This window comes from Betta splendens, chromosome 13 (genome assembly GCF_900634795.4).
Source record: "Betta splendens chromosome 13, fBetSpl5.4, whole genome shotgun sequence".
In the NCBI taxonomy this organism is placed as follows: domain Eukaryota; kingdom Metazoa; phylum Chordata; class Actinopteri; order Anabantiformes; family Osphronemidae; genus Betta; species Betta splendens.
In genome coordinates, this window is record NC_040893.2 from 17,649,554 (window position 1) to 17,673,931 (window position 24,378).

General features: G+C 48.7%; 1 protein-coding gene and 1 long non-coding RNA gene across 2 annotated transcripts in view; one reads left to right on the forward strand and one right to left on the reverse strand.

Moving 5' to 3' along the window:
* Positions 1-18,766, reverse strand: part of LOC114868172 (protocadherin-16-like) — a 63,070-nt gene extending 44,304 nt beyond the window's left edge. The window contains exons 1-2 of the mRNA XM_029171605.3: positions 18,292-18,766; positions 11,561-13,372 (exon numbers count right to left, since the gene is read on the reverse strand). Of these exons, the coding sequence (XP_029027438.1) occupies positions 11,561-13,354 (1,794 nt within the window). The 5' untranslated portion in view covers positions 13,355-13,372; positions 18,292-18,766. The remainder of the gene's footprint in view (positions 1-11,560; positions 13,373-18,291) is intronic.
* LOC114868173 (uncharacterized) lies at positions 17,202-23,008 on the forward strand. Its single transcript, XR_003787994.3, has 3 exons — positions 17,202-17,706; positions 21,946-22,051; positions 22,658-23,008. It is a non-coding gene; the product is annotated as an uncharacterized LOC114868173 (long non-coding RNA).
* Positions 23,009-24,378: the final 1,370 nt, after the last annotated feature.

Below are 24,378 nucleotides of genomic sequence, written 5' to 3' on the forward strand. Positions count from 1 at the left end.
CATCCCGGCAGTGGTGTTGAGTTTCCACTGGCTTCCTCCAGTGCCCACATCTGAAGATTCCCAGGGCTCGAGTCAGGATTGGAAATACACCTAACGTCCAGCTTGAACGCAGTTTCATGCCACTCTTTCCAGTCAGAGCGCTCTGACGTCACGCCATTAATCCCCTTCACCATACCACCCAAGCCTCGGGGAGACCACACCAAACCCGGCACTCGCCCCGTGGAGCCGTGGAGCCAGGGCCCCTGGGACGGCTTTAATGAGGCTTATTACGTACTGTAAACCAGCAACCAACTTCACAGAAAGAAAACACGAGGAGCTGCCCCAAGGTCAAACTCACCAAAACAGTTATGACTCACAAGAAGCAGAAGTCCGGGAGGGAAGAAGATTAGTGGACATTGATTCAGAGCATCCTTCATACTCCGGGTCTTAAAGAACAAGTGTTTCTCCTTTTAGTTGAAGCCTGTTTATGACACGTCCCATGATCCTGACATCAGCGAAAAGTTAAGAATGCGACCACACATCTTCACAAACAATGCGGCTGTCAGTTTGAATTGCAGCCACAGTGCGATTTTGACAACAATAAATTTAGACTTGATGTTTACTGTGGTCAATTGCACAATTCAGGCAAGTTTTAAGCATCTTAGGGAGTGATTTCCATACAGAACTGTGCGTACATGGATATGAAGGGAGGATATTCAAAGTACACTTTTGAACACAATTCCGGAAAATGAAGTCCTAAATATTCAAGGCTGAACCACTTTAACACTGAAGTGCTCCAGACATTAAAAACAGGAGGAGGTTCCTCAGTGAACGGAGCAAGTGGTTAAACAGTCTATGGTCTGGGAGCTGCAGCATTTACAGAACTACATCTTAACAAAAACTGCTACAGCTTTTGATCAAATCTCTCATAAAATCATGGCCTGTGACCAAACTCATTTTCCTCACGGCATGATGTGGACCCCCAGTGTGGGCTGACTGGGCTTTCCCCTGGTCCCACGTCCTGTCCACGCCGCCTGCGTTGTGGGGCCACGGCTCAGATTACAGGTTACGTCACGCTGAACTCCGACGGTTGTCTTCAGGCTACCGCATGCTAACGCTGCAGCGTGTGGGACGCCGCGCGGTAACATAATCGAGTTTTCCTCTGTAAGCGCTCATCTTTAAGTGCTTGCCCTGCGCTATAATATCATTAGCAGGCCTACTTTACGACTTCAACTCAGTCGCAGCCACACACACCAAGAATTGGGTCAATTAAGTGGCGGATAGCTTTCAGATCCCACCGGTCCCTGCGTGAGGATCTACTGTGATTCAAGCGTCGTCTCTTGTCCGTTCGTGCCAAAAGTCTTTTCAGCTTATGTGCTTTGGCCTCGTCCTGATGCAGTTTTCTTTTTAAGCCCAAGCAGTTGCCAAATCCTGCAGCCCTGGCTCACCTTCGCACACAGAGAAGAACACGAGTGCTGCACAGCTTTTCTCTCCAGTCTCCTTAAGACATAACTTATTTCTCAATTACATCTCCCTAACATCGTTTAGTTACTCTGAACCACAGTGAATTCAGAGGTTATTTAGATAAAACAGAACTTCACTTGCATCCGTCCAGTGAAAGCTGTGATGTTTCCATTTTGTCTGGACGGAGACAACTCCTGCGTTTGTTTCTTTGCATGATAATTGCTGAACGTCTGGCTGTTCGCGGAAACACGGGGCTTGTAAGTGTGGGACAGGTCTGTTTCTAGAAGGAAGTGTTTTCTAACCCGATAGCTCCTCTCTCCCCTGCGAGGAAAATGAAGGGAAAGTTGCATCTAATCTTTCTGGCACTTCATTTGGATGCCCCCCGATCCGCTATCAAAACACAGGAGAGCTGGGGTAGACAGGGTGACGGGAAGTCCCCGCAGCCAGACAAAAAGCAGGGACAAAGACGTCTGAGCGGCGCTGGAGCTTGGAGGAGAGAGGAGGCCTTGTGAACCCTCCACCGCGTCTGTCCTTCATGACAGATGCAGAGGCCCAGCCACTGACAACAGTTCAGAGTTGAGGGGGGGTTTATTCAAACATGTTGAATAAACATATTCAGACTCCGCTGCCCCACTGACTCCTTCTGCAAATGAAAACCTACAATATAGATCCATGCGATAGCTGGGTTTATAGTCTGTGTTTGTACAGCAGGATGAATGTACCTTCTCCAGCCAAGAGATCACGATGTTTCTATCTCCAAACAAACATCCTCGGACCCAGCTCCACGTTCCCCCGACTGCTGGGATGTGTTGATAATGCTGCCTGATAGCGGAGACAGCAAAGGCCGTCCAAAAAGGAAACAGTGGTGAAACAAGGACAGAATTAAGCTCAACCACTCCAAGAACCTCTCCTTTATTTAGAAACTGTCCGAGCACATACTCCACCAGAATTACAACTAAAATTGGCTGTGCCCGTGAAATCGATGGGGTTTCTTGTTTACGCCTCTCGTCCCCCCTCCCCTCCCCCATATCACCATGGCAACAAACCGCCGCTTGAGCTGTACCTACGCCACTTTTGCACGCACGCCGCATGGGATAAATCACCTCCTCTTGCCTCGTCGCCGCTTTTTCAGCCTTCCTCCACCCGTGGCTTCGCTCATTTTCCACCGTCTGCAATTAGTCTCCCCAAAAGAGTCCAAGTCATCCCAGAGGCGTTGCTTTATTTCCGTTTTTTGTTGTGCTCCTTTGACAAACTTTGCTATTGATTCAGTCTAAAACTGTCTTTGTTCGTTTCCAGGAGACATAAGTTTCTCCAGAAACTCGGTGCGGTGCCCCCCCCCCCAAGAGCCCCACCGTACGTCTGTGCGTATGTGAGTTAAAGTGATGGATAAAGAGCGGAAGCAACAGGGCAGAGGGCACCTTCACACTTAAACAGCCTATTTACAGAACTACAGGAGGGAACGCGCTCAGAGGAGTCTCCATTCTCAAAAATCACCCTTTCATAAACATACAAGCACAGTTAACCGAGGGTGCAGAAACCTGTAACAGATTAATTTTTGGAATGTGGCGTCTTAAAAAAGCCAAATGTTCCTGTTAAGGTGGAGAGGCTACAGCAACGTTCATTTCATTGAGGATTTGAAAAATGAAAATGAGGGAACGAAAACAACCGCGGAGCCTGTTGGGACGGAGAGCAGTGACTCAGACTGGCTGAAGGCTGAAATGTAAATCTGATATTTGAAGTTCATTATACCCACATGCATTGTTTTCTAGACAGACGCCCGTCATGGCATCGTAACCGAGCATTAAACTGTACAACTGAGGCTTAATCATCAGTTTTTCCTCACTTCACTCAGGCGCACCGGTGACTGACATTTCAAATGCAGCAGAGAGAGCTAATGTGAACATTACATTATCGCCTCATGCCAAGGGTTACGTTTGAGGGAAGCACTGGAATCATAAGTTACACTGCAACTTTTACACATGCTGTAGCAGATTTTCCATTAAATTCTAAGCGTGAAAGAAGCGTTTCTATGAAAGTATTTTCTACTCTGCAGCAGAATAACTCAGGGAATCTGTGTCTAAACTGTCTTATCAAACATTGTTTGCTTTGGAGACCACACATCTATTGGAGATGGCCCTCGAGACTTTTCAGATGTCAGAATCAACTCTGTGGCTTCCCCAGGCTTGGAAACACTATTTATTTTTAATCAAAGATGTATTCATGACAATGAAACTGCCTTCGCACTGTATTCACAGTGATGTCAGGAGAGTCTGAGCGTCGAGACATTCGACCGGCAGCATGACAGTTCGCCTTCCTGAAAATTTGACTCGAGCAATTTCCTTCCCAACTCACTTTACAGCCGAGTGCCCTTGAGCAAAACCTCTGTCACCAGCAGCGGAAGGTTTTGCTGGAAAGCAACAAGTAAACAAAACAGTGCAGCAGCAACACTTGGACTGACACTTATAGACCAGCTCGCCCTGACTTCACGCACAAAAGGAAAATTGCTGCATTACTCACAATATCTGGTGTCTGAGCTAATCGGGGCCTGTGAGCAATAAGATGTTGATAGGAAAAATTGGCAGCAGGTGATTCTAGTTTTCCCCAGGCATCAAACCAAAGACCTACAGTACGCTGACCATATGAGGATACAGATGCTCTCAAGCAACGCAGCAAGTAAAAGTCTGAAAGTTGTACAGATGATTAAAACGTCGCTCTGTTGTGAAAAAGGGCAGATGGACGAAGTGCAACAGATGTTTAAAGAGGAAATGACAGACACATGACAGACGAGCAACTGGGATTTCAAGTGTTTGTGTCGGCATCAGGGATATGATGATATGTATTATGCATCATTTCCAGGGATCTTCTATCAAGGCACCATCAGATTTGACTGGAGACGTCTGAAACCAGATGTCTGCCTGTCTTCATCCCTGCAGATGATGCATTGGCTCGTTGAAAGCATCAGCAACTTGTTTCTCCATTATCTTGGATGCTGCACTGACCGGCTCCTTGTCTGCTTCCCTTCGATCAGCTGCAGGAATAACGCACCCCGGGCACACGGTGCAGTCTGGCTCAGAGCCACTGAAAACATTTTCCTTAGGTTTATTGCATATCAATGCCGATCGGACGTGATGTGTGACCATGCAACTTCCAGCCACTGAAATGGAAGGTGGTGCCGCGCAGTATTGGGGGTATTTCAGCTGAGCAGCCAAATCATGTCTGTTCTGTGAATTCCCCTCTTTTCAAGTCTCCCGTGGCTCCAACGTGCATGTGCAACGCAATCTGGAAGGAACCTGGTGCTTTGATACCTCCCGCCCCAAAAACCCCGGCTCCTTTTAGGCACATGCGCACACACACCCCTGGGTTTTTGTTCTCCTGCTCTGACACCACATCACACATCTTAAGTCCTGCACTCCTGCATACCGCCTCTGCCTAATTACAGCAGAGAGCCCCACTGTTTCCCACACTGCCCCCAGGCTCTTCACAGCACCAGGCCATGCACAGCAATCTAAACAAAGATTTGGCCTTTCAACATGCTTGTTAGAAAAATCAGCGCAGCAACATCAACTCTGCAGCACCGACCAAATTAGCCTTATTGATGAGGTACGTCGCCTAATTAGCCTCCCCACGAAATCTTTAAATCACCTCGTAACACACACAGACAGGCAGTGTTAAGCCAAGCAAGTGTGTCCTAACTGCGACTGAGGGTGGATGCATTAGAAGAGAACAAGCACAGATGCTTTCCTCTACACAAGGGGCGTTCCTGGGAGACCAAGGCTTCACCAGTGCGAGGCTGGACCACCGTGGAGCTTCGCTGCTCACAGACTGGGAGTCTGGATCAAGCAGGTCCGGGTGCCTCTCTGTCTGAAGCCAAAGCGGACAGCTTCGCCCGACCGCAATGTAAAAGCGGAGCGTCTCTACCCACAATCCTCCTCCTCTGTGTGGTTTGTCATTTTCTCGGTCTTACAAGACGCGGAGAAACGAGCCGCTCGGTACCAGCGGGCCGAGCATTTCAGTGCAATTACTTACTGCATGTGAACACAACATTTTCTGTCCCCATCTGAGAAAACAACTTCTTGCATGACACCATGTGTCAGTCAGTCACTGAGTTGAGGTTCAACACGCAACCCCAAGCAGTAATTTGGTCCACACAGGAGCCGGGAGCTTTCATAGCATCATTACCGTTAACAAGCATCTGCAAAACATCTTGCTCTAATAGTGTCACTGGATGTTTTTCCGACCACACAGACAGCTTGGACATCTTTGCTCCTGGTCTTCTGCTGCATTTCACACATCGTCTCACACTTGTCCGTCTGTAATGTCCGGCCATCTCTGCAGCCGTGCTCAAGCCCGGTCACAAACTAAAAAAATGTCTGAGGGCAACGACAGGATGATGTGACCACACGCCCTGTGACTGAATGCACCACTGTTTCCATGCGCTCGTTGGGCTCGAACATTCTTTTCGATTGTTATTTTCAGCTGTGCTGGAAATGGGATCTGAGGTTGCTGGCAGAGGAAAGCAATGCATTCTTTGTAAAAGGGAAGTTTTGGATATGGACACAACTTGCTCAGCGGTTAAGATATTTTAGGGCAGTGTAAATATATAAATGTACAATCCATGAATTTTAAGGCCAACGATGGTGAGTGTAAAATATGCGGCGCTGACATATGAGTCACCTTTAATGAACCTCACCATCACACCCTTTGCTCGGGCTCTAGTTTCCCGGTTACTGGTCACCTGGCAAGCTGTCACTCAGCGTCTGCTTTCCAGTCTGGTGACTCCTGATGAACAGCAGGGGACAGGACGGATGATTTAGCACAGATTTGCTTTGGAACAGAATGAATATCGTGAGCAGATGATGCTTCCTGAAGCCCAGCTTGTTTAGCGGCGCCAACTGCCTTGCACATGTGCAGGGGACCACGGGATGTGAGAACAGAAGGCCTGGCAGCCCTTCACATCACAGCGAGCCCCTCGGTCCACCCCCCCCCCATTCAGACACGTCCAAGGAAGAGAGAGAAATGAAAATCAGTCTCAATTCATGAAGGTCAGTGGAAAAGTGATCCTCTTGAGCCGACTTCAGACCAGTGGCGTCACTGTAAAGATACACGCACACACACACACACACACACACACACACACACACACACACACACACACACACACACACACACACACACACACCTGCAGCCTGACTTCACTCCGTTTAATTTGGTAATTTACACCATTCTCTCCCTGCTCAAATTAGATAAGCCTGGACTCGGTCTGAGGGGACCCACGGGTCATAACGTTCCAGTCGCTCCAGGGACGCCCGATCGTCCTCAGGCCGGCAGATGTGCTGCTCTCACCTGCTCTGATCCACATGTCACCACTCCAGAGAGAAACGGGGGAAGTGAAGAGGTGTAACTGGATCACAGAGGGGACGCAGCAGTGTGGGAAACGGAAGGGTGACCAGATAAAAAGCCTGGACGCGTAAAGAGACAAAATAAAGAGGACAGAGTCAGGAAGAGAGAAGGAGTCACAGGATGGATGTCAGACGAGGGACCAACAGCTGGATCCAGCTGCCTATCAGAGCGCATCACAGCTGCCAGAGGCCGCCCGTCCCTCTGGAGACTCCATGTTTTTCTTTCTCTTTCTCTCCCCAACGCTCAAACGCGTCCATAGGATCTTTTTAAGCAGCAATGAGACGTCCGCCTCACCTGCGGTCGGGCAGACAGACTGTGCTAATGAAAATTCTTGTCCCGTGAGGCAGCCATATAAGCCCATCTTCCTTCGCGCCAGATGTGGGCAGGAAACTCCTCCAACACGCTTTTATCTCTCCCAACTTTTGCTTCACAGCCAAGACCCAGCGTGGCTGCGCTGACCTTCCACAATCACCCCCGAGTCTTGTAAACACTGCTCGCCTTCCACCCGTTACTCCCACAGCAGGCTGCAGCCCAGCAAATGCATCTCGGTGAAGCTTTTGCAAAAACACAAATGTCTGACACAGCAACAACAGCAGAACACGTCCGGGTACGCGGTGCGAAATGAACAAATTCATCTGGCATCACTACAGCTAATGAGTCAGTTAAGCAATTATCTATCCAACATACAGCAATTCTAACAAACATTTCAGTGTCATTTTAAAATGTAGAATCTATATTACCCATATTTTCCTACTTTCACTCATGGGGGAGCAAATACCAACAGCAAGGCCAGTATTTCCTTCTATATTTTACATTAAATAACAACCAAATAACAATAAAGTTTTGACCACAGCTTTCTCCTCTCCCTGTGAGAGGTGGTGGATTTGCTGATGGACATCTGAGCACAATAAAATGCACTCAGCTGTCTGAAGCCCAGCAACATTGACCCACACCCACACTTTATCCAGATGTACATCAGTGTTTATGTTCGCTCCAGTGCCCCTGCCGTGTGTGCTCAAGGAAGTATTACATTTGCGAACACATTAAGTAGCACATCCAGTTTCCTGCAATCGCGCCGTTGCCTCAAAATACTGCGATGCCACAGAGCTGCAGCAGAGCTTGGTAGTTAGCAGCAGGAAAAAGAAGCAGGGGAGACTAAAAGCAGAGTCAGCTCACCTCAAGCTAAACCAATAGCGCAGGCACAGACGGAGCAGTCTGGTATTAAAGCAGACAAGTGAGCATTTCGTTTGACACAAGCCGTCCCCAGAAAAACGCCTGGGGGGAATTGATTACACGGTTTGTGTTCGAAAATACCAGCCCGAAACTGGCAGCGTCGCTCGCATCCAGAGTTAGTCTCGCTTATTTGCCCCATTTAGATATTCTGGAGAACTGGCGGTGGCGAAGTCGAGGGCTTCGCTGTGGAGAGCCAGGTGTGACTTACTTTCAGGCTCTGGATGTTCGGGTGACGGAGGCAATGAGCACGCGTCAGTCGTTACAGTAAAAGCTGCTGCAAACGCACAGCCGTGATGCTGAAGAGCAGCAATTAAAACCGTGTGTCAGTAAACCAGAGGGCTGAATGTGTTTAAACAACACATGTTTACTCTCTGAACCTTGGAAACGCTTTCCTCTAGCAATTTAATAAAGCCAATTGACTCCTCGTGGAATGTGAGGCAGCTCCACACGCTAACTACCCAAAACCAGAACAAAGCAGCAGTTCTGTGTGGATTACTTTAATATCAGCCATTACAGAATCAAGCACAGGGTCCTGGAATCACCGGCCTGTCGTCACCAGTGGGTGGTAACTGGTACAAAGAGGCTGTGGAAACCGTGAGAGAAACATTTTGGTGCTTCATTCTTCTCTACCGGGCAATTATGATTTTTTCTGCACAGCCCGGTTGCTTTTATGGCGGTGGAAGGGAGAAGCCACTTCAGCGAGGTGCCTCTTTCAACTACGCTGCCTTTAAAGAGTTCAGTGAAATAATGAACGTGTGTGAGCGAGGATGAATAGCACGCGGCTTAAAGAGGCTCCATCTAAGCACCAGGCAGCGTGTTGTGATCATTACTGTTACAGGAGTCAGAGCGTCACCGTCGCACGCTTTATCAACAAGGGAACCCGTGTTCCCAAGACATCATTAGGACAGGAAGCGCCGTCACTAGGAACAGAACGGAGAGGCGCTAAACTTCGCGTTACGGCTCCGAGAGACGAATGAAGGCGGCGCGACGACTCCCCCGCACGCCGCTGTCTGCGCCGGTGCTAAAGGGCTGCAGTCATGAGCGCGAGGGCGCCGTCCGGCCCACGGTGTCCTCACGGCCAGCTAATGAGAAATGAAGTGGGATCAGATAAGAGCGGCCCCGGCCAGCGGACACACCAGGAAGCTCCCCCCCCCGCTCCAGCCACCTCCGCCTCTCCGGCCAGCACTTGTCAGGGCTCATTTCCCCCTCGGCTGCCTGGAGACCCGCTCTCGCCTTTCTATCGGAGCCAGAGCGACCCCCGAGAAAACAGACGCGGGGACAAGTCTCAGCCGAGACGCTGAAAACCCCCCGAAAAAAGCCGTTGTTGAGTTTAAGCCATTCCCCAGCGCGACGTCCTGGAATAACCAACTGAAAAACTTCATTAGTTCAGAAATGGAAGAACACTCAGGAGAAGAAATGACAGACAACAGAGCTTTGGACGTATTAAGGCCGGGCTGATGAGCCTCATTATCCCTAATGACATTTTATATTACCCTCCATCCCTCATGTCAGGATCCTAAAGCCCCTATTAAATTACCTTGAAGTTTGTACTTCTTCATCTTCACTTTCTATTATTCCAAGAGGACCTCACACGTTTTAGCAAACACACAATGCAACGCGGCGTCTTGGGCGAACGCACGCTTTGCTTTGAAGCAGAAAACGTGTGACAGCACATCAGCCTTAGAAATACAGCAAATAGATCGTCTGTGGCTCCTTTGTGGCAGCAGATAGCAAAAAAAGTTCTGTTTGATCTATAAACTTGGATCCTTTTAATGACCAGCATTAGTAATGGTTCATGTAATTCATACACACGTCCATAATGTGGTCCGTGTGCTTTTTTATGTTTTTCATGTCAGAAGTCATTTCTCCTCTAAGGTTGACCTATTTTCTTTGCAGTAGATCTTGCTTATTGAATTACAAGACTGATTGCCGCTAATAGGCTTAAGTCATTATTTTTAGTTATCTTTCTCCACACACGTGTAATTATAAACCTGAAACCGACTGATGTGTAGCTGAAAGTGAGAAAATATCACAAGCGCAGCCGTGTGGAGCCAGACTGCATCAGAATAATCATGAACCGCTGCGTCGGTGACCTGTGGAGGAGGGGGGGGGGGGGGTTAACCACTCCAAATGTTTGAATTAGTGATGACAATATCCATATTGTAATGTTTTTTGGACAGCGTTGTGCATGGAAAAGGGAACACTGGGAATTTCATCCTCAGGGAAAAAAGGAGCCACGCAATCTGTTGCTGAGATGTTTGGATGTGGAGCTGGCACCCCGAGTCGGAGCGGTCTGCTCTCACATGGGCTGCCAAATAAACGTCTGCAGCACCCGGCCAGGACCAAGGGAGGCCAGAGAGCAGTGGCTTTGAAGAAGGGCTTCAGAGATCAACCTTGTGAGGCCACTGATCAAGCATGTGATATTCTGAGAGCTGGTAGCAACACGCTCACGCGCCGCAGAGGGAAGAAACCTCGGACCGCCTTGTAAACCTGCAGACTAAGGGCTTTCGGATCATCTCACTGAACTTCAACCCACGTTGGAAAAAGTGATCGCAGAGCCCCACGCTTCTCCAAGACATACATTTTTTAATTATTCTCTGGTTCACTTTCCAACGTCCATAATCAATTTCAGTGCATTCCCCTTTCTCCTCACCCCTGTGGTCCCGGTGATTTATAATAAGGGGACCTCCCACCAAAAGCCTTCGTTGCTTCTATTCCTGCATTCAAGCCAGAAGTGGCGGTGAGCGCGCCCCTCCCTCTGCTCCGTCGAATCCTGGGCCAAGATCTCGCCTGCTGGGCCCCAAGTCGTGACTGCTCTCTGCATTCAACTGCTTGATCCTACTCCTCGAATACTATAGCAGGCACTTCGCAGGAAAGTCTACACTTGCTGATTGGAGGAATTACTTAAATGGTTTACACAACCGATCGGCTGCCTTTTGGAGAGCAGATGGCGAAAAACAACTTGAGAGCATAATGTTTTAATGAAACAGGACCGTAGTCAATGGGCCGTCTGTAATTTGCCTGAACTGCAATGCATCCTGTCGCCTATAGCCATTTTTTCTCATGCTCAACCAGCCTAATTAAGGTGCCTTTTGAGAGTGAAGTGACATCCATTTCTATGGATAAAGCCCTGAATTTGTCTCTGCCTGTGAATTTGTGAAAAAGCACTTTGTGCTCAGGCTGACAAAGGACTTTACACTGCCTCTGTTACCCTGGAAACCTTTTGAGAGGTGAAGGGGAGGACAGCCCCAAACGGAAATTATCTTGGCCTCAAGCTGCAGGTAAATGCTCCACAACAGCCGAATTTAAACAGCTTTGAAAATATAAAATAACTCTGTAACACAAAAGACTGAAAAGAATCAGAAACATCTGACAACTGTCTTCACAAATTACCTCAAGCTGATTTCTGACTCTCGCTTGACAGTGTTTATTGAACTAATTGAATCACAAACTTTTAATGAATGTAATTTGAATAACGTCCTACCTCCAGGATGCAGGTTCCTGGGGCTGTGTTCTCCTTGACGGACACGTTGTAGAGGTTTCTCTCAAAAACCGGCTCGTTGTCGTTTACATCCTGGAGCATGACATTCACCACGGCGGTTGAGGACAGGGGTGGTCTCCCTCCATCTGTGGCCACCACAGTTATACTGGGATTCGGGTTCATTTCGTAATCCAGCTGGGAAAGCGTGGTGATAATCCCCGTGCCCGAGTCTATAGTGAACCACTTGGAGTAGGCACCTTGCAGGATGCTGTAGCTAATATCCCCATTGGGCCCCTGGTCTTTATCTCTGGCTGTCACCTGTAACACGAAGCTCCCTGGAAACACCACTTCAGGGATGACCTGTCTGTACACGGTCTGGTCAAACAGAGGAGGGTTGTCATTCACGTCCGTCACCTGGATCACGAAGGACGACTCTGCCCTGAGAGGTGGCGTCCCTGAGTCTGTCGCCATCACCCTCAGCTCGTAGCTGTCTCTTTCCTCCCGGTCCAAAATCTGGTCCACACAAATCAGATAGATGATGCTGTCCTTCGTGGTCAGGGCGAATTTCCCATCTCCTCCCTCCAGAGACACGTTGACGTTTGCATACTCTCCGTAGTCTGGGTCCGTGACTGAGATCCTGGCTACATACTGGCCCGGCTGCGTGCCCTCGGAAATCCTAGGGGAGCCATCCTCACTGAGGAAGATGATGGTCATGGTGGGCTGGTTGTCGTTGTAGTCTCTGACGTGGATGGTGACGAAGGCGTTGGTCACCTCTGGCTGGGTCGCGTTGTCCTGCGCCTGCACCACCAGTTCGTGAACCCTCCTCATTTCAAAGTCCAGCGGCTTGTTGAGCGTGATGACGCCGGTGCGGGAGTCGACGACGAAGTAGCGGTCCGGGTCGCTCTGCCTCCTGTTGATCTCGTACAGCACCATCCCGTTGTCGCCCTCATCGGCGTCTGTGGCAAACACCTGCAGGATGTTGCTGCCTGGTTGGAGGTTCTCAGAAATTATGGCGTGGTAGCGGCTCTGGTTGAACACAGGAGCGTTGTCGTTGATGTCTTGCACGGTGATATCTAAGGTCATCTGGTCGGTCCGTTTAGGGGAACCGCCGTCAAAGGCCTCTAAAGACAACATATAGGTGGATCGTTTCTCGCGGTCCAGGACGGCATTGACCACCAGGTCCAGATAGAGAACCTCGTTGGTTCCCCTCCGGGTCTCCAAGCTGAAGGCCTGGCCAACGTTCCCGTCCTTAATCAGGTAGCCCTGTGTTGCCAGCTGTCCCTTGTCAGCGTCCACGGCTGGCTCCAGTGGGAACCTGGTGCCGATGGCGGTCTGCTCAGGGATTTTGAACAGGCTCCGTTTCCGTGGAAACGTCGGGGCATGGTCGTTTATGTCGTTGACCCTGATGGTGACCTCCACGGTTACACCCGTCATGGTGACGGCGATGAAGTTGTACTTATCCCTCAGCTCCCTGTCGAGAACCTTGGCCGTTTTAATAATGCCTGTGCTCTCGTCTATGTCCAAATCCGTGCTCACGCCCGTGCCCTCGTGGTCGGATATGAAGTACAGGGATGCGGTGATGCCCGGGGGAAGCCCCGCGCTGATGTCACCCACAATTGTGCCCGCTGGCTGCTCCTCATCCAGCTGCAGTTCGAGGGTCCCCAGGACCGCCGGCGAATGGAGGGTTACAAGCTCCAGGACCACGTAGAGCATCAGCGCTGTGCTTCTGTTCCACCAACCTCCACGGTGCGAAAGATCCATCGCAGACTTCCCCAAACCCTTGGCAGCCGTCTTCATCTTGGCTCCTTTTTAAACCTGGAGACCCACAAAAAGGAAAAGCTGCTCAATATTACAACCTGACAACAGCGCAAACTAAGAAAACGTGTGTTATTCCTGCATCAAAACACAGAGTAAGTGAGCTTAAGAAAAATAACTGTGCAACTTAAACACTTTTCCATGTGTTTTATGGGCTTGTTTCCCAACCACAGCACATACAAAAGTCTCTGCACATAACAGTTTCCTACGCTTTTCAGTTCGCCCAATAAGTCAGCACCTTGTTCCTCCCACATACCAGAAAGGTTTCCTTTGCTAAAGAAACATCAAACCACTGGCCACAGCGTGCACATACCTCAGACTGGGAGATTTTGGCTGTTGCTGCTCCATTCTAATTAAACTAACACAGGAATCCTTCTGCTACCTGCTGTGTTCACCATAGAACCCTCTGATGTACCTGGTAGGTACTGGATTTAATATTTATGTGTGGAGTGTGGAGTGAATTGTGAAACGTTGCTTTAAAAACCATTAGAAATATTTAACTCAGCTCCAGCAAACAAATTTATCTTTAAATACTACTGGGAGTTGGGGGTTTGAGCGATAATTCAAGTAGGAAAATATTAAAATCTTGATATTTAAAAGCCGCAGAGGTGTTAGAGTTCCTTGCATAAACACCAGTCGCGCTCTGGCAAAGCACCCACACCACTGCTGAGGAGCTGTAATTGACACCGAGAGACACTGTCGAGCAACGTGGAAACTGTTCAACAAGACTGTCACCATCTGCACCATAATCCAAACCAAAGTGTCTGGCAAACAGAGAATACTGTGTTTTTTTATTATTAAATAAAGCGTCAGGCTTCCAATTGTGTGTGGCTCCATCTGAATCCGAGTCGCTGCCGAGTAAATTTTGTTACGCTTATAAAAAGTATGAACACATTATACTGTAATAATAGAAATTGGCTGTTTCTGTAAAGGTTTGCGAAGCTCCCCCTAGTGGCCAAACGGACACTTGCAAGGCTCAGCTCTAATGACTGTATCTGTGGGAGGCATGTGTGCAGCAAATGCCTGCCATGTGTCCCTGAACGCAGCGCTGTGTCCGTGGTGACGGTGCAGTTGAGTGACAGCAGTGCAGCGGAGTTGAAAGGCTCCACGCAGTCTACCTCGCTCCCCGGTCCTGGCTCTGCTGCATTGTAATTGAGGTCTGCTGGAAGTCGGCCACGAGCGCAGGATTGTGGAGCTAATTTCAGTCTGCGGTGATTCGCAGATACTGCCTTTAACGCTCGTCGGCTGATCTCAACTCACATTTCCTGCGACGCGCTCAAATCGGTGACTGTAAATGGAACTCGCCGCGCCGTGTTAGCGTCGTGAGGGCCGTTCTGGCCGGAGCACAGGCACATCCGTGACAGGCTGAAAAACCCTGACAGCATTTGAACTCGGCTTTAAAGTCTCAGTATTGATTTACTTTGCTGGAACTGTGCGGATCCACTCCTACAAAGGTTCTCCAGAGCACAGAAGGACCCTTGTCCGAGCGCCTCAGCCCAAATAATGCTGCTGAGACTGCAGCGAGGGCCTCTGCAGAGCGGCACGGCCTGATGGATCCAGCAGGCGCCCGGGCAGAGTAATTGCCCAATGCCAGGTTGAGGAGGACATATGGTTTAAAGAGATTCAGCACGGAGTTCCACAGAAACGTCTGCATCGGAGCCAAGACGCCCTCCCACCTCGGCGTCCGACGCCGGGAGCGTCGCGCCTGCACGTTAATAGTTTGCACCTATTTGAGTGAAAGCAAAAAATAAAACAACGGGTCCCAATAACTGCTGGCAGCCGCTGTGTTTAGCGAGCCAGCGCCGCTGCGGCTTGGATTCAGACGTTGTGCCTGCATCATCACACGGAGCGGCGGCGCGTCCCTGCTGCCGCTACTTAAACGCCCGGCGGTGACGAGCTTGAAGACGACGGAGCTGCTGGAAGGTTAACCCGCAGCTCCGCTCAACAGCAATATTTCATTTGCACTGATTAGTGGCTAAAATTGATGCCCTGGAAACTGCTACCAGGCAGTTTTCCCGAAACCACTAAAAACGGGGAAAAACTAATTGCAGGCCAATCTCAAATCATCCATTTGACGGAAAATGCACTGAAGACGAGGATTCAGCTGATACTCTGGACAGACTTCAGTTGGCAGCGTCTGCAGCATCCAAACGCTCTTTGATACTGTAGCGTGGAGCATAGATCATGTATTATGTCTTATGTTGTTTCCATTGCTGATCATAAATCTGAGCGGATCGCCGTCACAGCCCCACGATTCAGCTCTTCGAAGCGCTGTTATTCAACATGTACAAGCTTCCTGTAGGTCGACTCAGACGCCACAGCGATGGTGTCGCTGGAACAGTAGGTCTCTGGATCAGAACCACACACGGCGACGCTGCTTTGAGCCGCCATCAGCACCAACTTCCCACTGTGATCGGTTTCTGCCTTTTCTTGTCTTTGTACCTGGTCGTTGGCAGTAACTGCGGCGCTGACCCAGTTTCTTCGAAATCTTTTAATCCAGATCAACTGACCGTGTTCAGGGCTTCAGGGAAGTACTTGTAGAACGAAACCTCTACTTGCTTGGACTCCCTGAATCTCCTTCTGACTGGAATCAGCATCCGAGGCTCTGGCAGGAGTTGCTACTGTTCTGTCTGACAGTCTCAGAGCAGGCAGGCATTCGGTTTGGCCGAGCTCACAACAGGAAAGATGTCTGAACCAGCAGCGCAACCTGCTACATGGACCAGTACAATGCATAAAGGACCTGCTGTAAATGTTTTATGTAATAATGACTTTTAGACATTATTAAATACCGTTAAACATAATTAATAGTGCATTTGTCCAAGATCAGAAGATTATCCCACGTAACATATTGAGGAAATTGCCACCAAAACGAATAACCATCAAACGCTTATCTTATGTTATCAATTCAGCTACAATGTTACACAACATTTGAGAAAGTCTCCTGTGAATCAAATGTGGTGCAAGAAAACCAAGCGTCAGATCTGCAGCGATAGGGCACGTTCTCCCCCCAATCATCAAAAGCCCGATCTCAGATGTGGCCCTTTATCGGCGCGGCCCTAATTAACGAAGCTGAGCTCGCCAGGACGGGACCACGCCAGCGGCAGGCGACATAAAACAAGCGTTTAGCTCCATGTCATCGTTCCAGTTACCTCAAAGAAAACTCATGTGGTTTCCAGATCGTGCCAGGCTGCTTGAGGCTCAGTGGAGCCCTAATGGAAACCACAGTCAGAGCTGCAGATTGACTGGACACAAGGATGACAGACTTAGCACAAAGCAAACTGAAAAGCTCTGAATGCGTTCCAGACGACCGTCTCTCAACAGAGACCCATTTCTGTGCTGCACATTAGTCTGCCGTCCACAGGCATGTAAAGAGGCCATAACAAACACTGCTACTCCAGCGCCGGTTGAAGGGTCCGAGGGTCCGTGACACGCACCCACAGCAGCAGCGGCACGGGACGGCTCAGCTGTTTGCCTAAGACGTCCTGCATAGAAAAAGCACACACCTCGCCCGCGCCTTGGAAGACGAAGGCTGCGCCGCCGCTTGCATCATTAAAAACACGCGTGCGCCCGGTTACAGTAGCAGAGCTGCGAGTTTGGACGAGGACGCGGCGTCCGGGGTCAGAGGTCGACCCGGCGCACGCCGCTTCCTGGAGAGGGCAGACTGGGGTCTTACAGCACTGACAGCAGCGCTGATTTATGGAAGGTGACAGCATCGAGTCGCACAAGAGCAACTCCTCCTCGAAGGCCATAATTGATAACACTTGACTTATTACACTGATGATGACACTACAACAAGAAGATTCACAACACTGTGGTGACTGCAGCCAAGCAAGGCAACACAGACCCTGCTGGGCGGTGCTGGTGTGACCGGTATCTGGTGCTTCTCGTTCCTTTTTAGGAGTCTGATGAAACTCCAGTTCCACCAGGAGCATATGCAAACTCCCATAGACAAGACTGGCGAAATGATTACTTCATGTGCTGCACCAGAGCTTTAGCACATGGTCCCAGGATCATTACAAAAGCTGTGGAGGTCCACAACCTTCCGTTTTTGATTCACCCATGTTGCTTTTTGTTTTTGTTTTCTTTCAATTTGTACATTTTAAGTCAGTTTACAGAAATGTACGCTACAGTTTTAAGGGGGGATAAAAAGAACATTTACAATCTAACCATTGTAAAAGTGACACATGCATCAATTCATCACTCATCACTGAGGGTTGTTTGGCTGCAGCCCGTGCTGTTTCCACAGCCAGAAGAGGCTGCTTGATCACTCAGTGATGGAACCCGCTGGAGACCTGATTAATTCATTAATTGAAGAAGAGGAACAACTGCTCACGGTCAGTGAACGCCAACACACAGAACTGTAACTGCGCCGACGTGTGGATAATCATTTGATATGCGGAACTAAAGGGGGGGGCGCACAGGACACTACAATAACTCCATAGGTCGGCCGGTTTGGGAGGAATTCCTCAGGGGAGCTTCAGAAGTGCGACATGACATGGCGTTAAAACATTTGGCCGCTCCTCAAAGTCTGCGCGCAAACCGAGTGCGCTCAGTTCAACTTCAGCCGCGTACGAAGAAACACGGCATGGTTGGATTTTACGCACACGTTCAGACCTCCCACACGTTCCTACAGCGGCACGCTGTTGTTACCGCAGCCTGCTATAAGACAATGGTTTTAAGTCAATTTGTGATTTCATGAAGTAAAATAACTGAGTCCATCACGGCTACACGGGACTTGGTTGAAACAGACGTGCGTCCTCGGGTCAGTGGGTTTAACGTCCCTCCTGCCGCTGCAGAGCATCTACTGCATAGTTCCATTAGCGCGCGGCTAAATCAATGGAACGCTGTTCGTTGGTAAAACTTCAGTGGTCACTTGTGCGTTGAGGAGACGCGGCTCGCGCTGTCGCTCTTGTACTTACACTCATTTGTTCTTCCGCCGGGTTTCAGAGAAAACAAGCCGAGCTCCAAGGTGCAGAGACCTCCTCAGTACTCCTTCAACACAAAGTCCAGAGTTAAAGTTCCGTCCATCTCAGGACCCGAAAGAACCGCTCTCGTGCGCTCCGGGTTCTGGAGACAGTCCCCTCGTTGGACCTAATTCGCTCGCGCCCCAATAATAAAAAAAAAATCTGGCAAAGTTGCGCCCGTGAAAACTTTGCAGCTGCTCTCTTCCACTGGCCGCTATCGGCGGATCGGCATCCACCCCGTGTGGCTGGTCGCAGACACACTGCCGCAGCACGCTGGCTCACAGCGAACACAGTGGGGCCGAGCGGCGGACGTCTCCCCCCCCGAACCTCATTTATGCAACACGTGACGGGGTTCGACCTCCCGCTGCGCTGCGCTCCGCTCCTCTGCGCCGCCGCCGCCGCCGCCGCTGCCACACGAAGCCACGCCGACTGCGGAGAGGCGGCGGAGGTTACTGCTGAACTTTGGTGCCACCATCCTCTGCGCGAAGGAAGTGTAGCAGTCCGTGCTCCAGTCCCAATAAGTTATCACACGGGCTGGATTGGCCAGAAAACGGAGGGGAGTCCGGACATCTGGAAAGTGTCCAAAGCCTTAAAAACATTCTTCGGTTTAAATATGAGCACGTGGCGCATTTTTATTGAGCATATATTGCGCCAAATCACAGCAAAAGTCATCCAATTCTGTTCACAGTGTGAAGTTTAAGACCTCACAGAATCCAAAAAATAAGGAGGAATCATCTCGGTGGAGATTCTCTCACTGAGGAGCATTAGACGACAGTGGAGGAGATGAACCTCAACAACGTGCAGCTCAGAGGCTGATTTCAGTGCTGTGTCCATGATAAAACATATAAAAGCAAAGGTTATTGGTGAATAACTGACGTTCTCTGTGGCGCTGCGGTGCCAGAGTGGGTTCGGTTTGTTTCTACCTGCAGTATTGATAAAAGCAGCACAACAACTCATCTAACGGAGCCACAGCATCATAACAGCTTTCACACAGGCTGCGTTTTCCTTCTAATGTTGGAAGACAAGACATCTCCTGGGAACCTCTTCCTCCACGTCAAAAACGAGACAATGTCCCTATAACTTCCTCACATCTCGTCATCCTTTAAAGGAGCATCGCCTGCAGCTGAAGGCGGCTCCCGGGAGGAGCTCCCTTTTCATCTCTAACGATGCTGGAGCCACATTCCTGCTTCGCTTTCTTGTCAAACGCTTTAAACTGTGAAACTCTTGTCACTTTGCATTTGCAGTTTAGACGGTGGGGGACAAACAGCAGGCGCGTGGGGCAACGCTCGGCATCAAGGCCGGGTCAGCGCCAGCCGTCGCAGCTGTTTGAGCGCGGCTCCCGTCGTCATTAAAGCCTTTTGAGGCGCACGAGAGTTAACGGTGTGGTTCTGATGGTGCCGAATGAGAAGTACCAGCGACAGAAAGTTTGGTCAGTGATGCTGGGATTCGCTGCCTAAGCATTTATCCTCCAACCAACCCAGTTATGTCTCCACACACTCACACTGTGAACTGCTACATCACGAGTGGAATAAGTCCCAGTGCTGACAGCTCCTCATTATTAATGTGACAGCAGAGGAGAACACACACACATACACACACACACGGACACGCAGAGACGCGCACACACACACACACACACACACACACGCACACACGCACACACACACACACACACACACGGACACGCAGAGACGCACACACACACACACACACACACACACAAACGCATGCACACACGCACACACACACGCGTGCACACGCACACACACGCGTGCACACACGCACACACACACACACACACTGATGCTGTTATTTGCTGACTCAGATTAGCCTCCAGCTTTACTTCTGCAGGGAGATTCACTCCCATCACTTGCACAATTTGTCCTGTGCATATTTAAATTGAGCTTATTCTGGTTAAGCACAAAAGACATTAAGCCTGAAAACAAGGCTTTTCATAACATGTACATTATGTAAGCTTCTCTTATCTATCTGCTCTGTCATTGGGGTTTCTAATAAGCAAAGCAAATGATAAATGTGCTCTTATCAGCAAGAGCTTTAAATGCAGAAGTCATTAGTCATTTTTTTTTTATTTTATTTTTTGCAACCAGGTACAAAACACTGACAAGTGAATTGATTGTGAAATATCCTGTTGACAGCAAACTAATCAGATCCAGAGATTCACTGTATAAGCTTAAGTGTAGTTGGTGCTGTAATGGTCAGGATTTGCATAAAAACATTAAAGGGCAGTATAGTAAATGCATAAGTGTGACGTCATCACACTTAAACACCTTTCTTTTCACTCACCTCACACTCAGTTTGTCTGGATGCATGAGAATCTCCAGTTTGTGCTTTTCGCTGGCTGAGAGCATCTCATCTGCTTCTGTGACTCAGAGGAGATGCTGAAAAAAACAAGGTGCCGCGCTGGTGGACAAATCTGCAATTCTACTTTGAGGTTAGAAGCTGTCCACATCACACGGCTGTGGTCTTAGCAGTTTTTCTGTGATGGCTATTTTAGTGACATTTGACCGTGGATTAGAGGGGAGACCGCAGAACTCGACTCTTTTAGCCTGGATGAAAATCCAGGAAGGAATAATAAACAGATCGACTTTAATCAGCGCTCAAGCTAAGTGTTTGACAGGCTGCGTTAGCGGAGGAATCCGCAGCAACCAGAACAAACGTGCAACGAGACGACAACAGGTCGACAATGTGGGAAAAGATGAATGGAGCGGATGAAGCTTGACGATCGCACGGCTCCATTCAGGATCATTACATTTGGAAGCTGAATGGGTTTCTAATGCTATACATGAATATATTGTTGGGTTTCAGTTTGACAGCGAAAATATTTGTTCAAGGAGTTTGTTTTAATCAGCGAAATGAAACCAATAACAAAAAGGAGATTAAATTTAGGCTCCAGTCAAACAAAATTAAGTTTTATGAATGTATTATGTTATAACATTTTCTGATGTTAGACTAACTTATCCAACAAAATAGTGACAGAAGCCAATTAAGCTTAAATGAAATCCGTCATAAAAATGAAATTGCTCAAAATTGTTCATTTTGTCAAAATTGCTGGATCAATCTGTGCAAATATCCAGTGTGCCAGAGGTAAGAATACTGATTACACATTACTGCTCACCACAGTGGGGTTTCAGCGGGCAGTGTCTCCACGAGCTCCAGAGCTTCAGTGCCACAAAGCAAAATGCAACTGCACCTAAAGAAACGTGAACTTTGAATAATTTTTGCCCACTTTCTGTGAAATAAAGTCAAACTTTTTGAAGCACATTTGCACGTAGCACATCTGGGTTTTGTGTGTGTTTCTGCACAATGCTCACATGTGGTTCTCATTGCGTTGAGAATTCTGGGAGTACCAGCTCTTTGTCATATTTTGGTTAATCATGATGTAAAAGCTCTTTTACAGATTTCTGTTCAGTGTTTCTACGCCTTCCTGACTCCAGAAATTGCAACAATAAATCTAAATTCTTTGTGATACTTGACGTGAATATCCTGGAATAAAGGCCCAGAAACCCCTCATTTCAAACAACATGAAATGCAGAATCTAGCTTAACATTTGGTACCAACGACCGTCCGCTCCTGTTTTCACGTTTGCAGACTCGCGCCCTGGAGCGAAGCGTGGTTCTGGTGAGCCCGTGCTCGTCCTCAGCAGTCGGTGCCCGGGGCCCTCGAGGGAAGGCTGTGATTGCTCGGCGAGTCTCAGGTGTGTATGTGTGTGACTGAGCAAACACGCAGGGGCTCTGCAGACCAGGACGCTGCCTGTTCGCTCTGCAAACGATTGTGTGGGTAAAAAAAAGCTTAAAAACCCCTGACTAACCACAACAATATTGGGTTTCTCATGCTTTCGCTGACAACAAAGCCAGTAAGTTGCCTGCAAGTCCTTTGTTTTTCCCCCGCTCGCTGTATGTAGATGGGCCAAATCTGTTCATCTAGTGAGTAATAACGAAAAGAAATCCACCTTTAAATAATTTAATGTTGTTGCGAAACAGCCACGGGCTCTTCGCCGTGTATTTCTGGCCCCGTGTTTGTTGGTCTATGTTTCAGATGAGTGATTAAGAAAGCAGCGAGGCTTTTCGAGGGCAAGTGGGTCCATTAACACTTCATCACACAGATCAGCATAGAACCCGATGCACAAAGCGCATCCATGGGTCGATTCCATACTTTTTTAATCACCACTGATGCGTTTGAGGCCGGCCTGGACTGAAGATCACACGTTATTACATTTTGACAGGAGAATGTGAGACATATAATAATTGGACGTACCCACTCTTGTTGTACCGACTGCGCCGGCTAATAAGAATCCGTTTAGTCTCTCTGACAGGACAAGAGCGGAGAGAAAAAGCATGAAAGTCAGAGGATTCCCTGAAGCCATGGAGCGAAGAACTCTCATTGTAACCACAAGAGTTGAAGCAAACTCTGCTGAAAAAGGCCTGTCAAGCATTAAAGTAATGCAACGTGTCAGCAGCATGAACAACGCGCTGGAAGACGCAGAAATGTATTAGTATTATTTTATCCCTTTAAATTGAATTTGTCCTGCGCGCGGAGCACACGGGAGCCGCGCTGCCCTGGACGCCGGCCCAGTAACAGCAGTCTGGCTCATAACAATGACACCCACTGCAGCCGCTCCTCGGGCTCGTCCGTAATGAATGCCTTCTAATTGCTCCACTATCAATCACACGGCTCAACACGTCGTTCTCCTGCGGGACGGAATTCCTCAGACATTGTGGGGAGTCGAACTAATTCTGATGGAGATCACTTTTTTCTCCAGGAATGCATTATGTCGCGCAGGAGAGGAATGCACCGCATTGAGTGGGACGCTCAGGAATTCCCCCAACAATTAAATTGTTCAAGCAAACGTTTCTTTGAGGAGAGACGGGAAAAAGCCTCTAATCTCATTACTCTGCTCTCCACAATGCTGTCACTTGAAAATGTTTAGAAGCAGTCGGCGCTGCTCGGTGTGAGTTTCAGAGGGCACCATAGCAATGGGCCTTGGCGTTGGAGTGAAGCAGCACTATCAGGGTCAACACGGAGCAACCTGTAAATTCCTTCCCTTTGACTGAGGACAAATATAAATGTCTGCTCCGCTGGAACGAATGTCCTGAGCACAAAAGCTGGTGACGGGCACCGTCACTACAAAGGTGTTCTGGGTGGGGAAGGTAAACGGGCCGAGTCGGATCGACTGCAATAATAAATGATCGTGGAAACTATTTTTCCTGAGCCGGTGGATGCAGCAATTTTCCTTGGCACAGATGAAAAGTTCTGTTGGTTCCTCAGGAAACATCAAGGACCCCTCCCTGCTATCGCTAATAACCCTGCACTGCAGCGCTGGGACCTTTTTCCTGTCAACAAAAAGAGATAAAACGACCAATAGTAACGAGTAAATGTGTAAAAATGTTCTGGAGAGAACAGGAAAACAACACGATTGTTATTGTCTGAGTGCAGTGCACTCGTTTTTAATCAGGACCATGTGGTGGAGCAGGTCTAACTCACTGGAAGACGTCTCACTGTCATCTCCACACGATGGAGAGGTTTCACTGAAGACGTGGAATCTCTCCGCAGGATTTGCTCTGTCGAGGTTAAGAGGAACGACGTGTGTGAAGAATGTTGTTTTGCCAGATACATGTTTGGGGGTAAAGTTCCAAAAATGAGCCCAAAGGGTCTCATATGGTCGCGCTCACGAGCTAACGTTTACACAACAGGGCGCGAGGCCGAATAGTCCGAAATGGTAAATAGATCCATGAATAGAAAATGCAAAACATGCGTTCAAAGTTTGTGCTGAAATGGATTCAAAATGTAAAAGTGAGGTTTTTGCACCTGCTTCTCTTTAACAGTTATTTTACCGCAACACTGCATCAAAATAGCGCCTAAATCAATGCGCCGGATTATTTGACTTCATGACTATGCCGTTTTCAAGATGTTTCAAGATGCAATGTCAACACGTTGCATTTCTTATCACCGAGGTCATTTTTATTCCTGCTAAAGTAAACATGAACCCTATAGAGTGTAGAACAGGCAGCGCTCTAGTCAGTA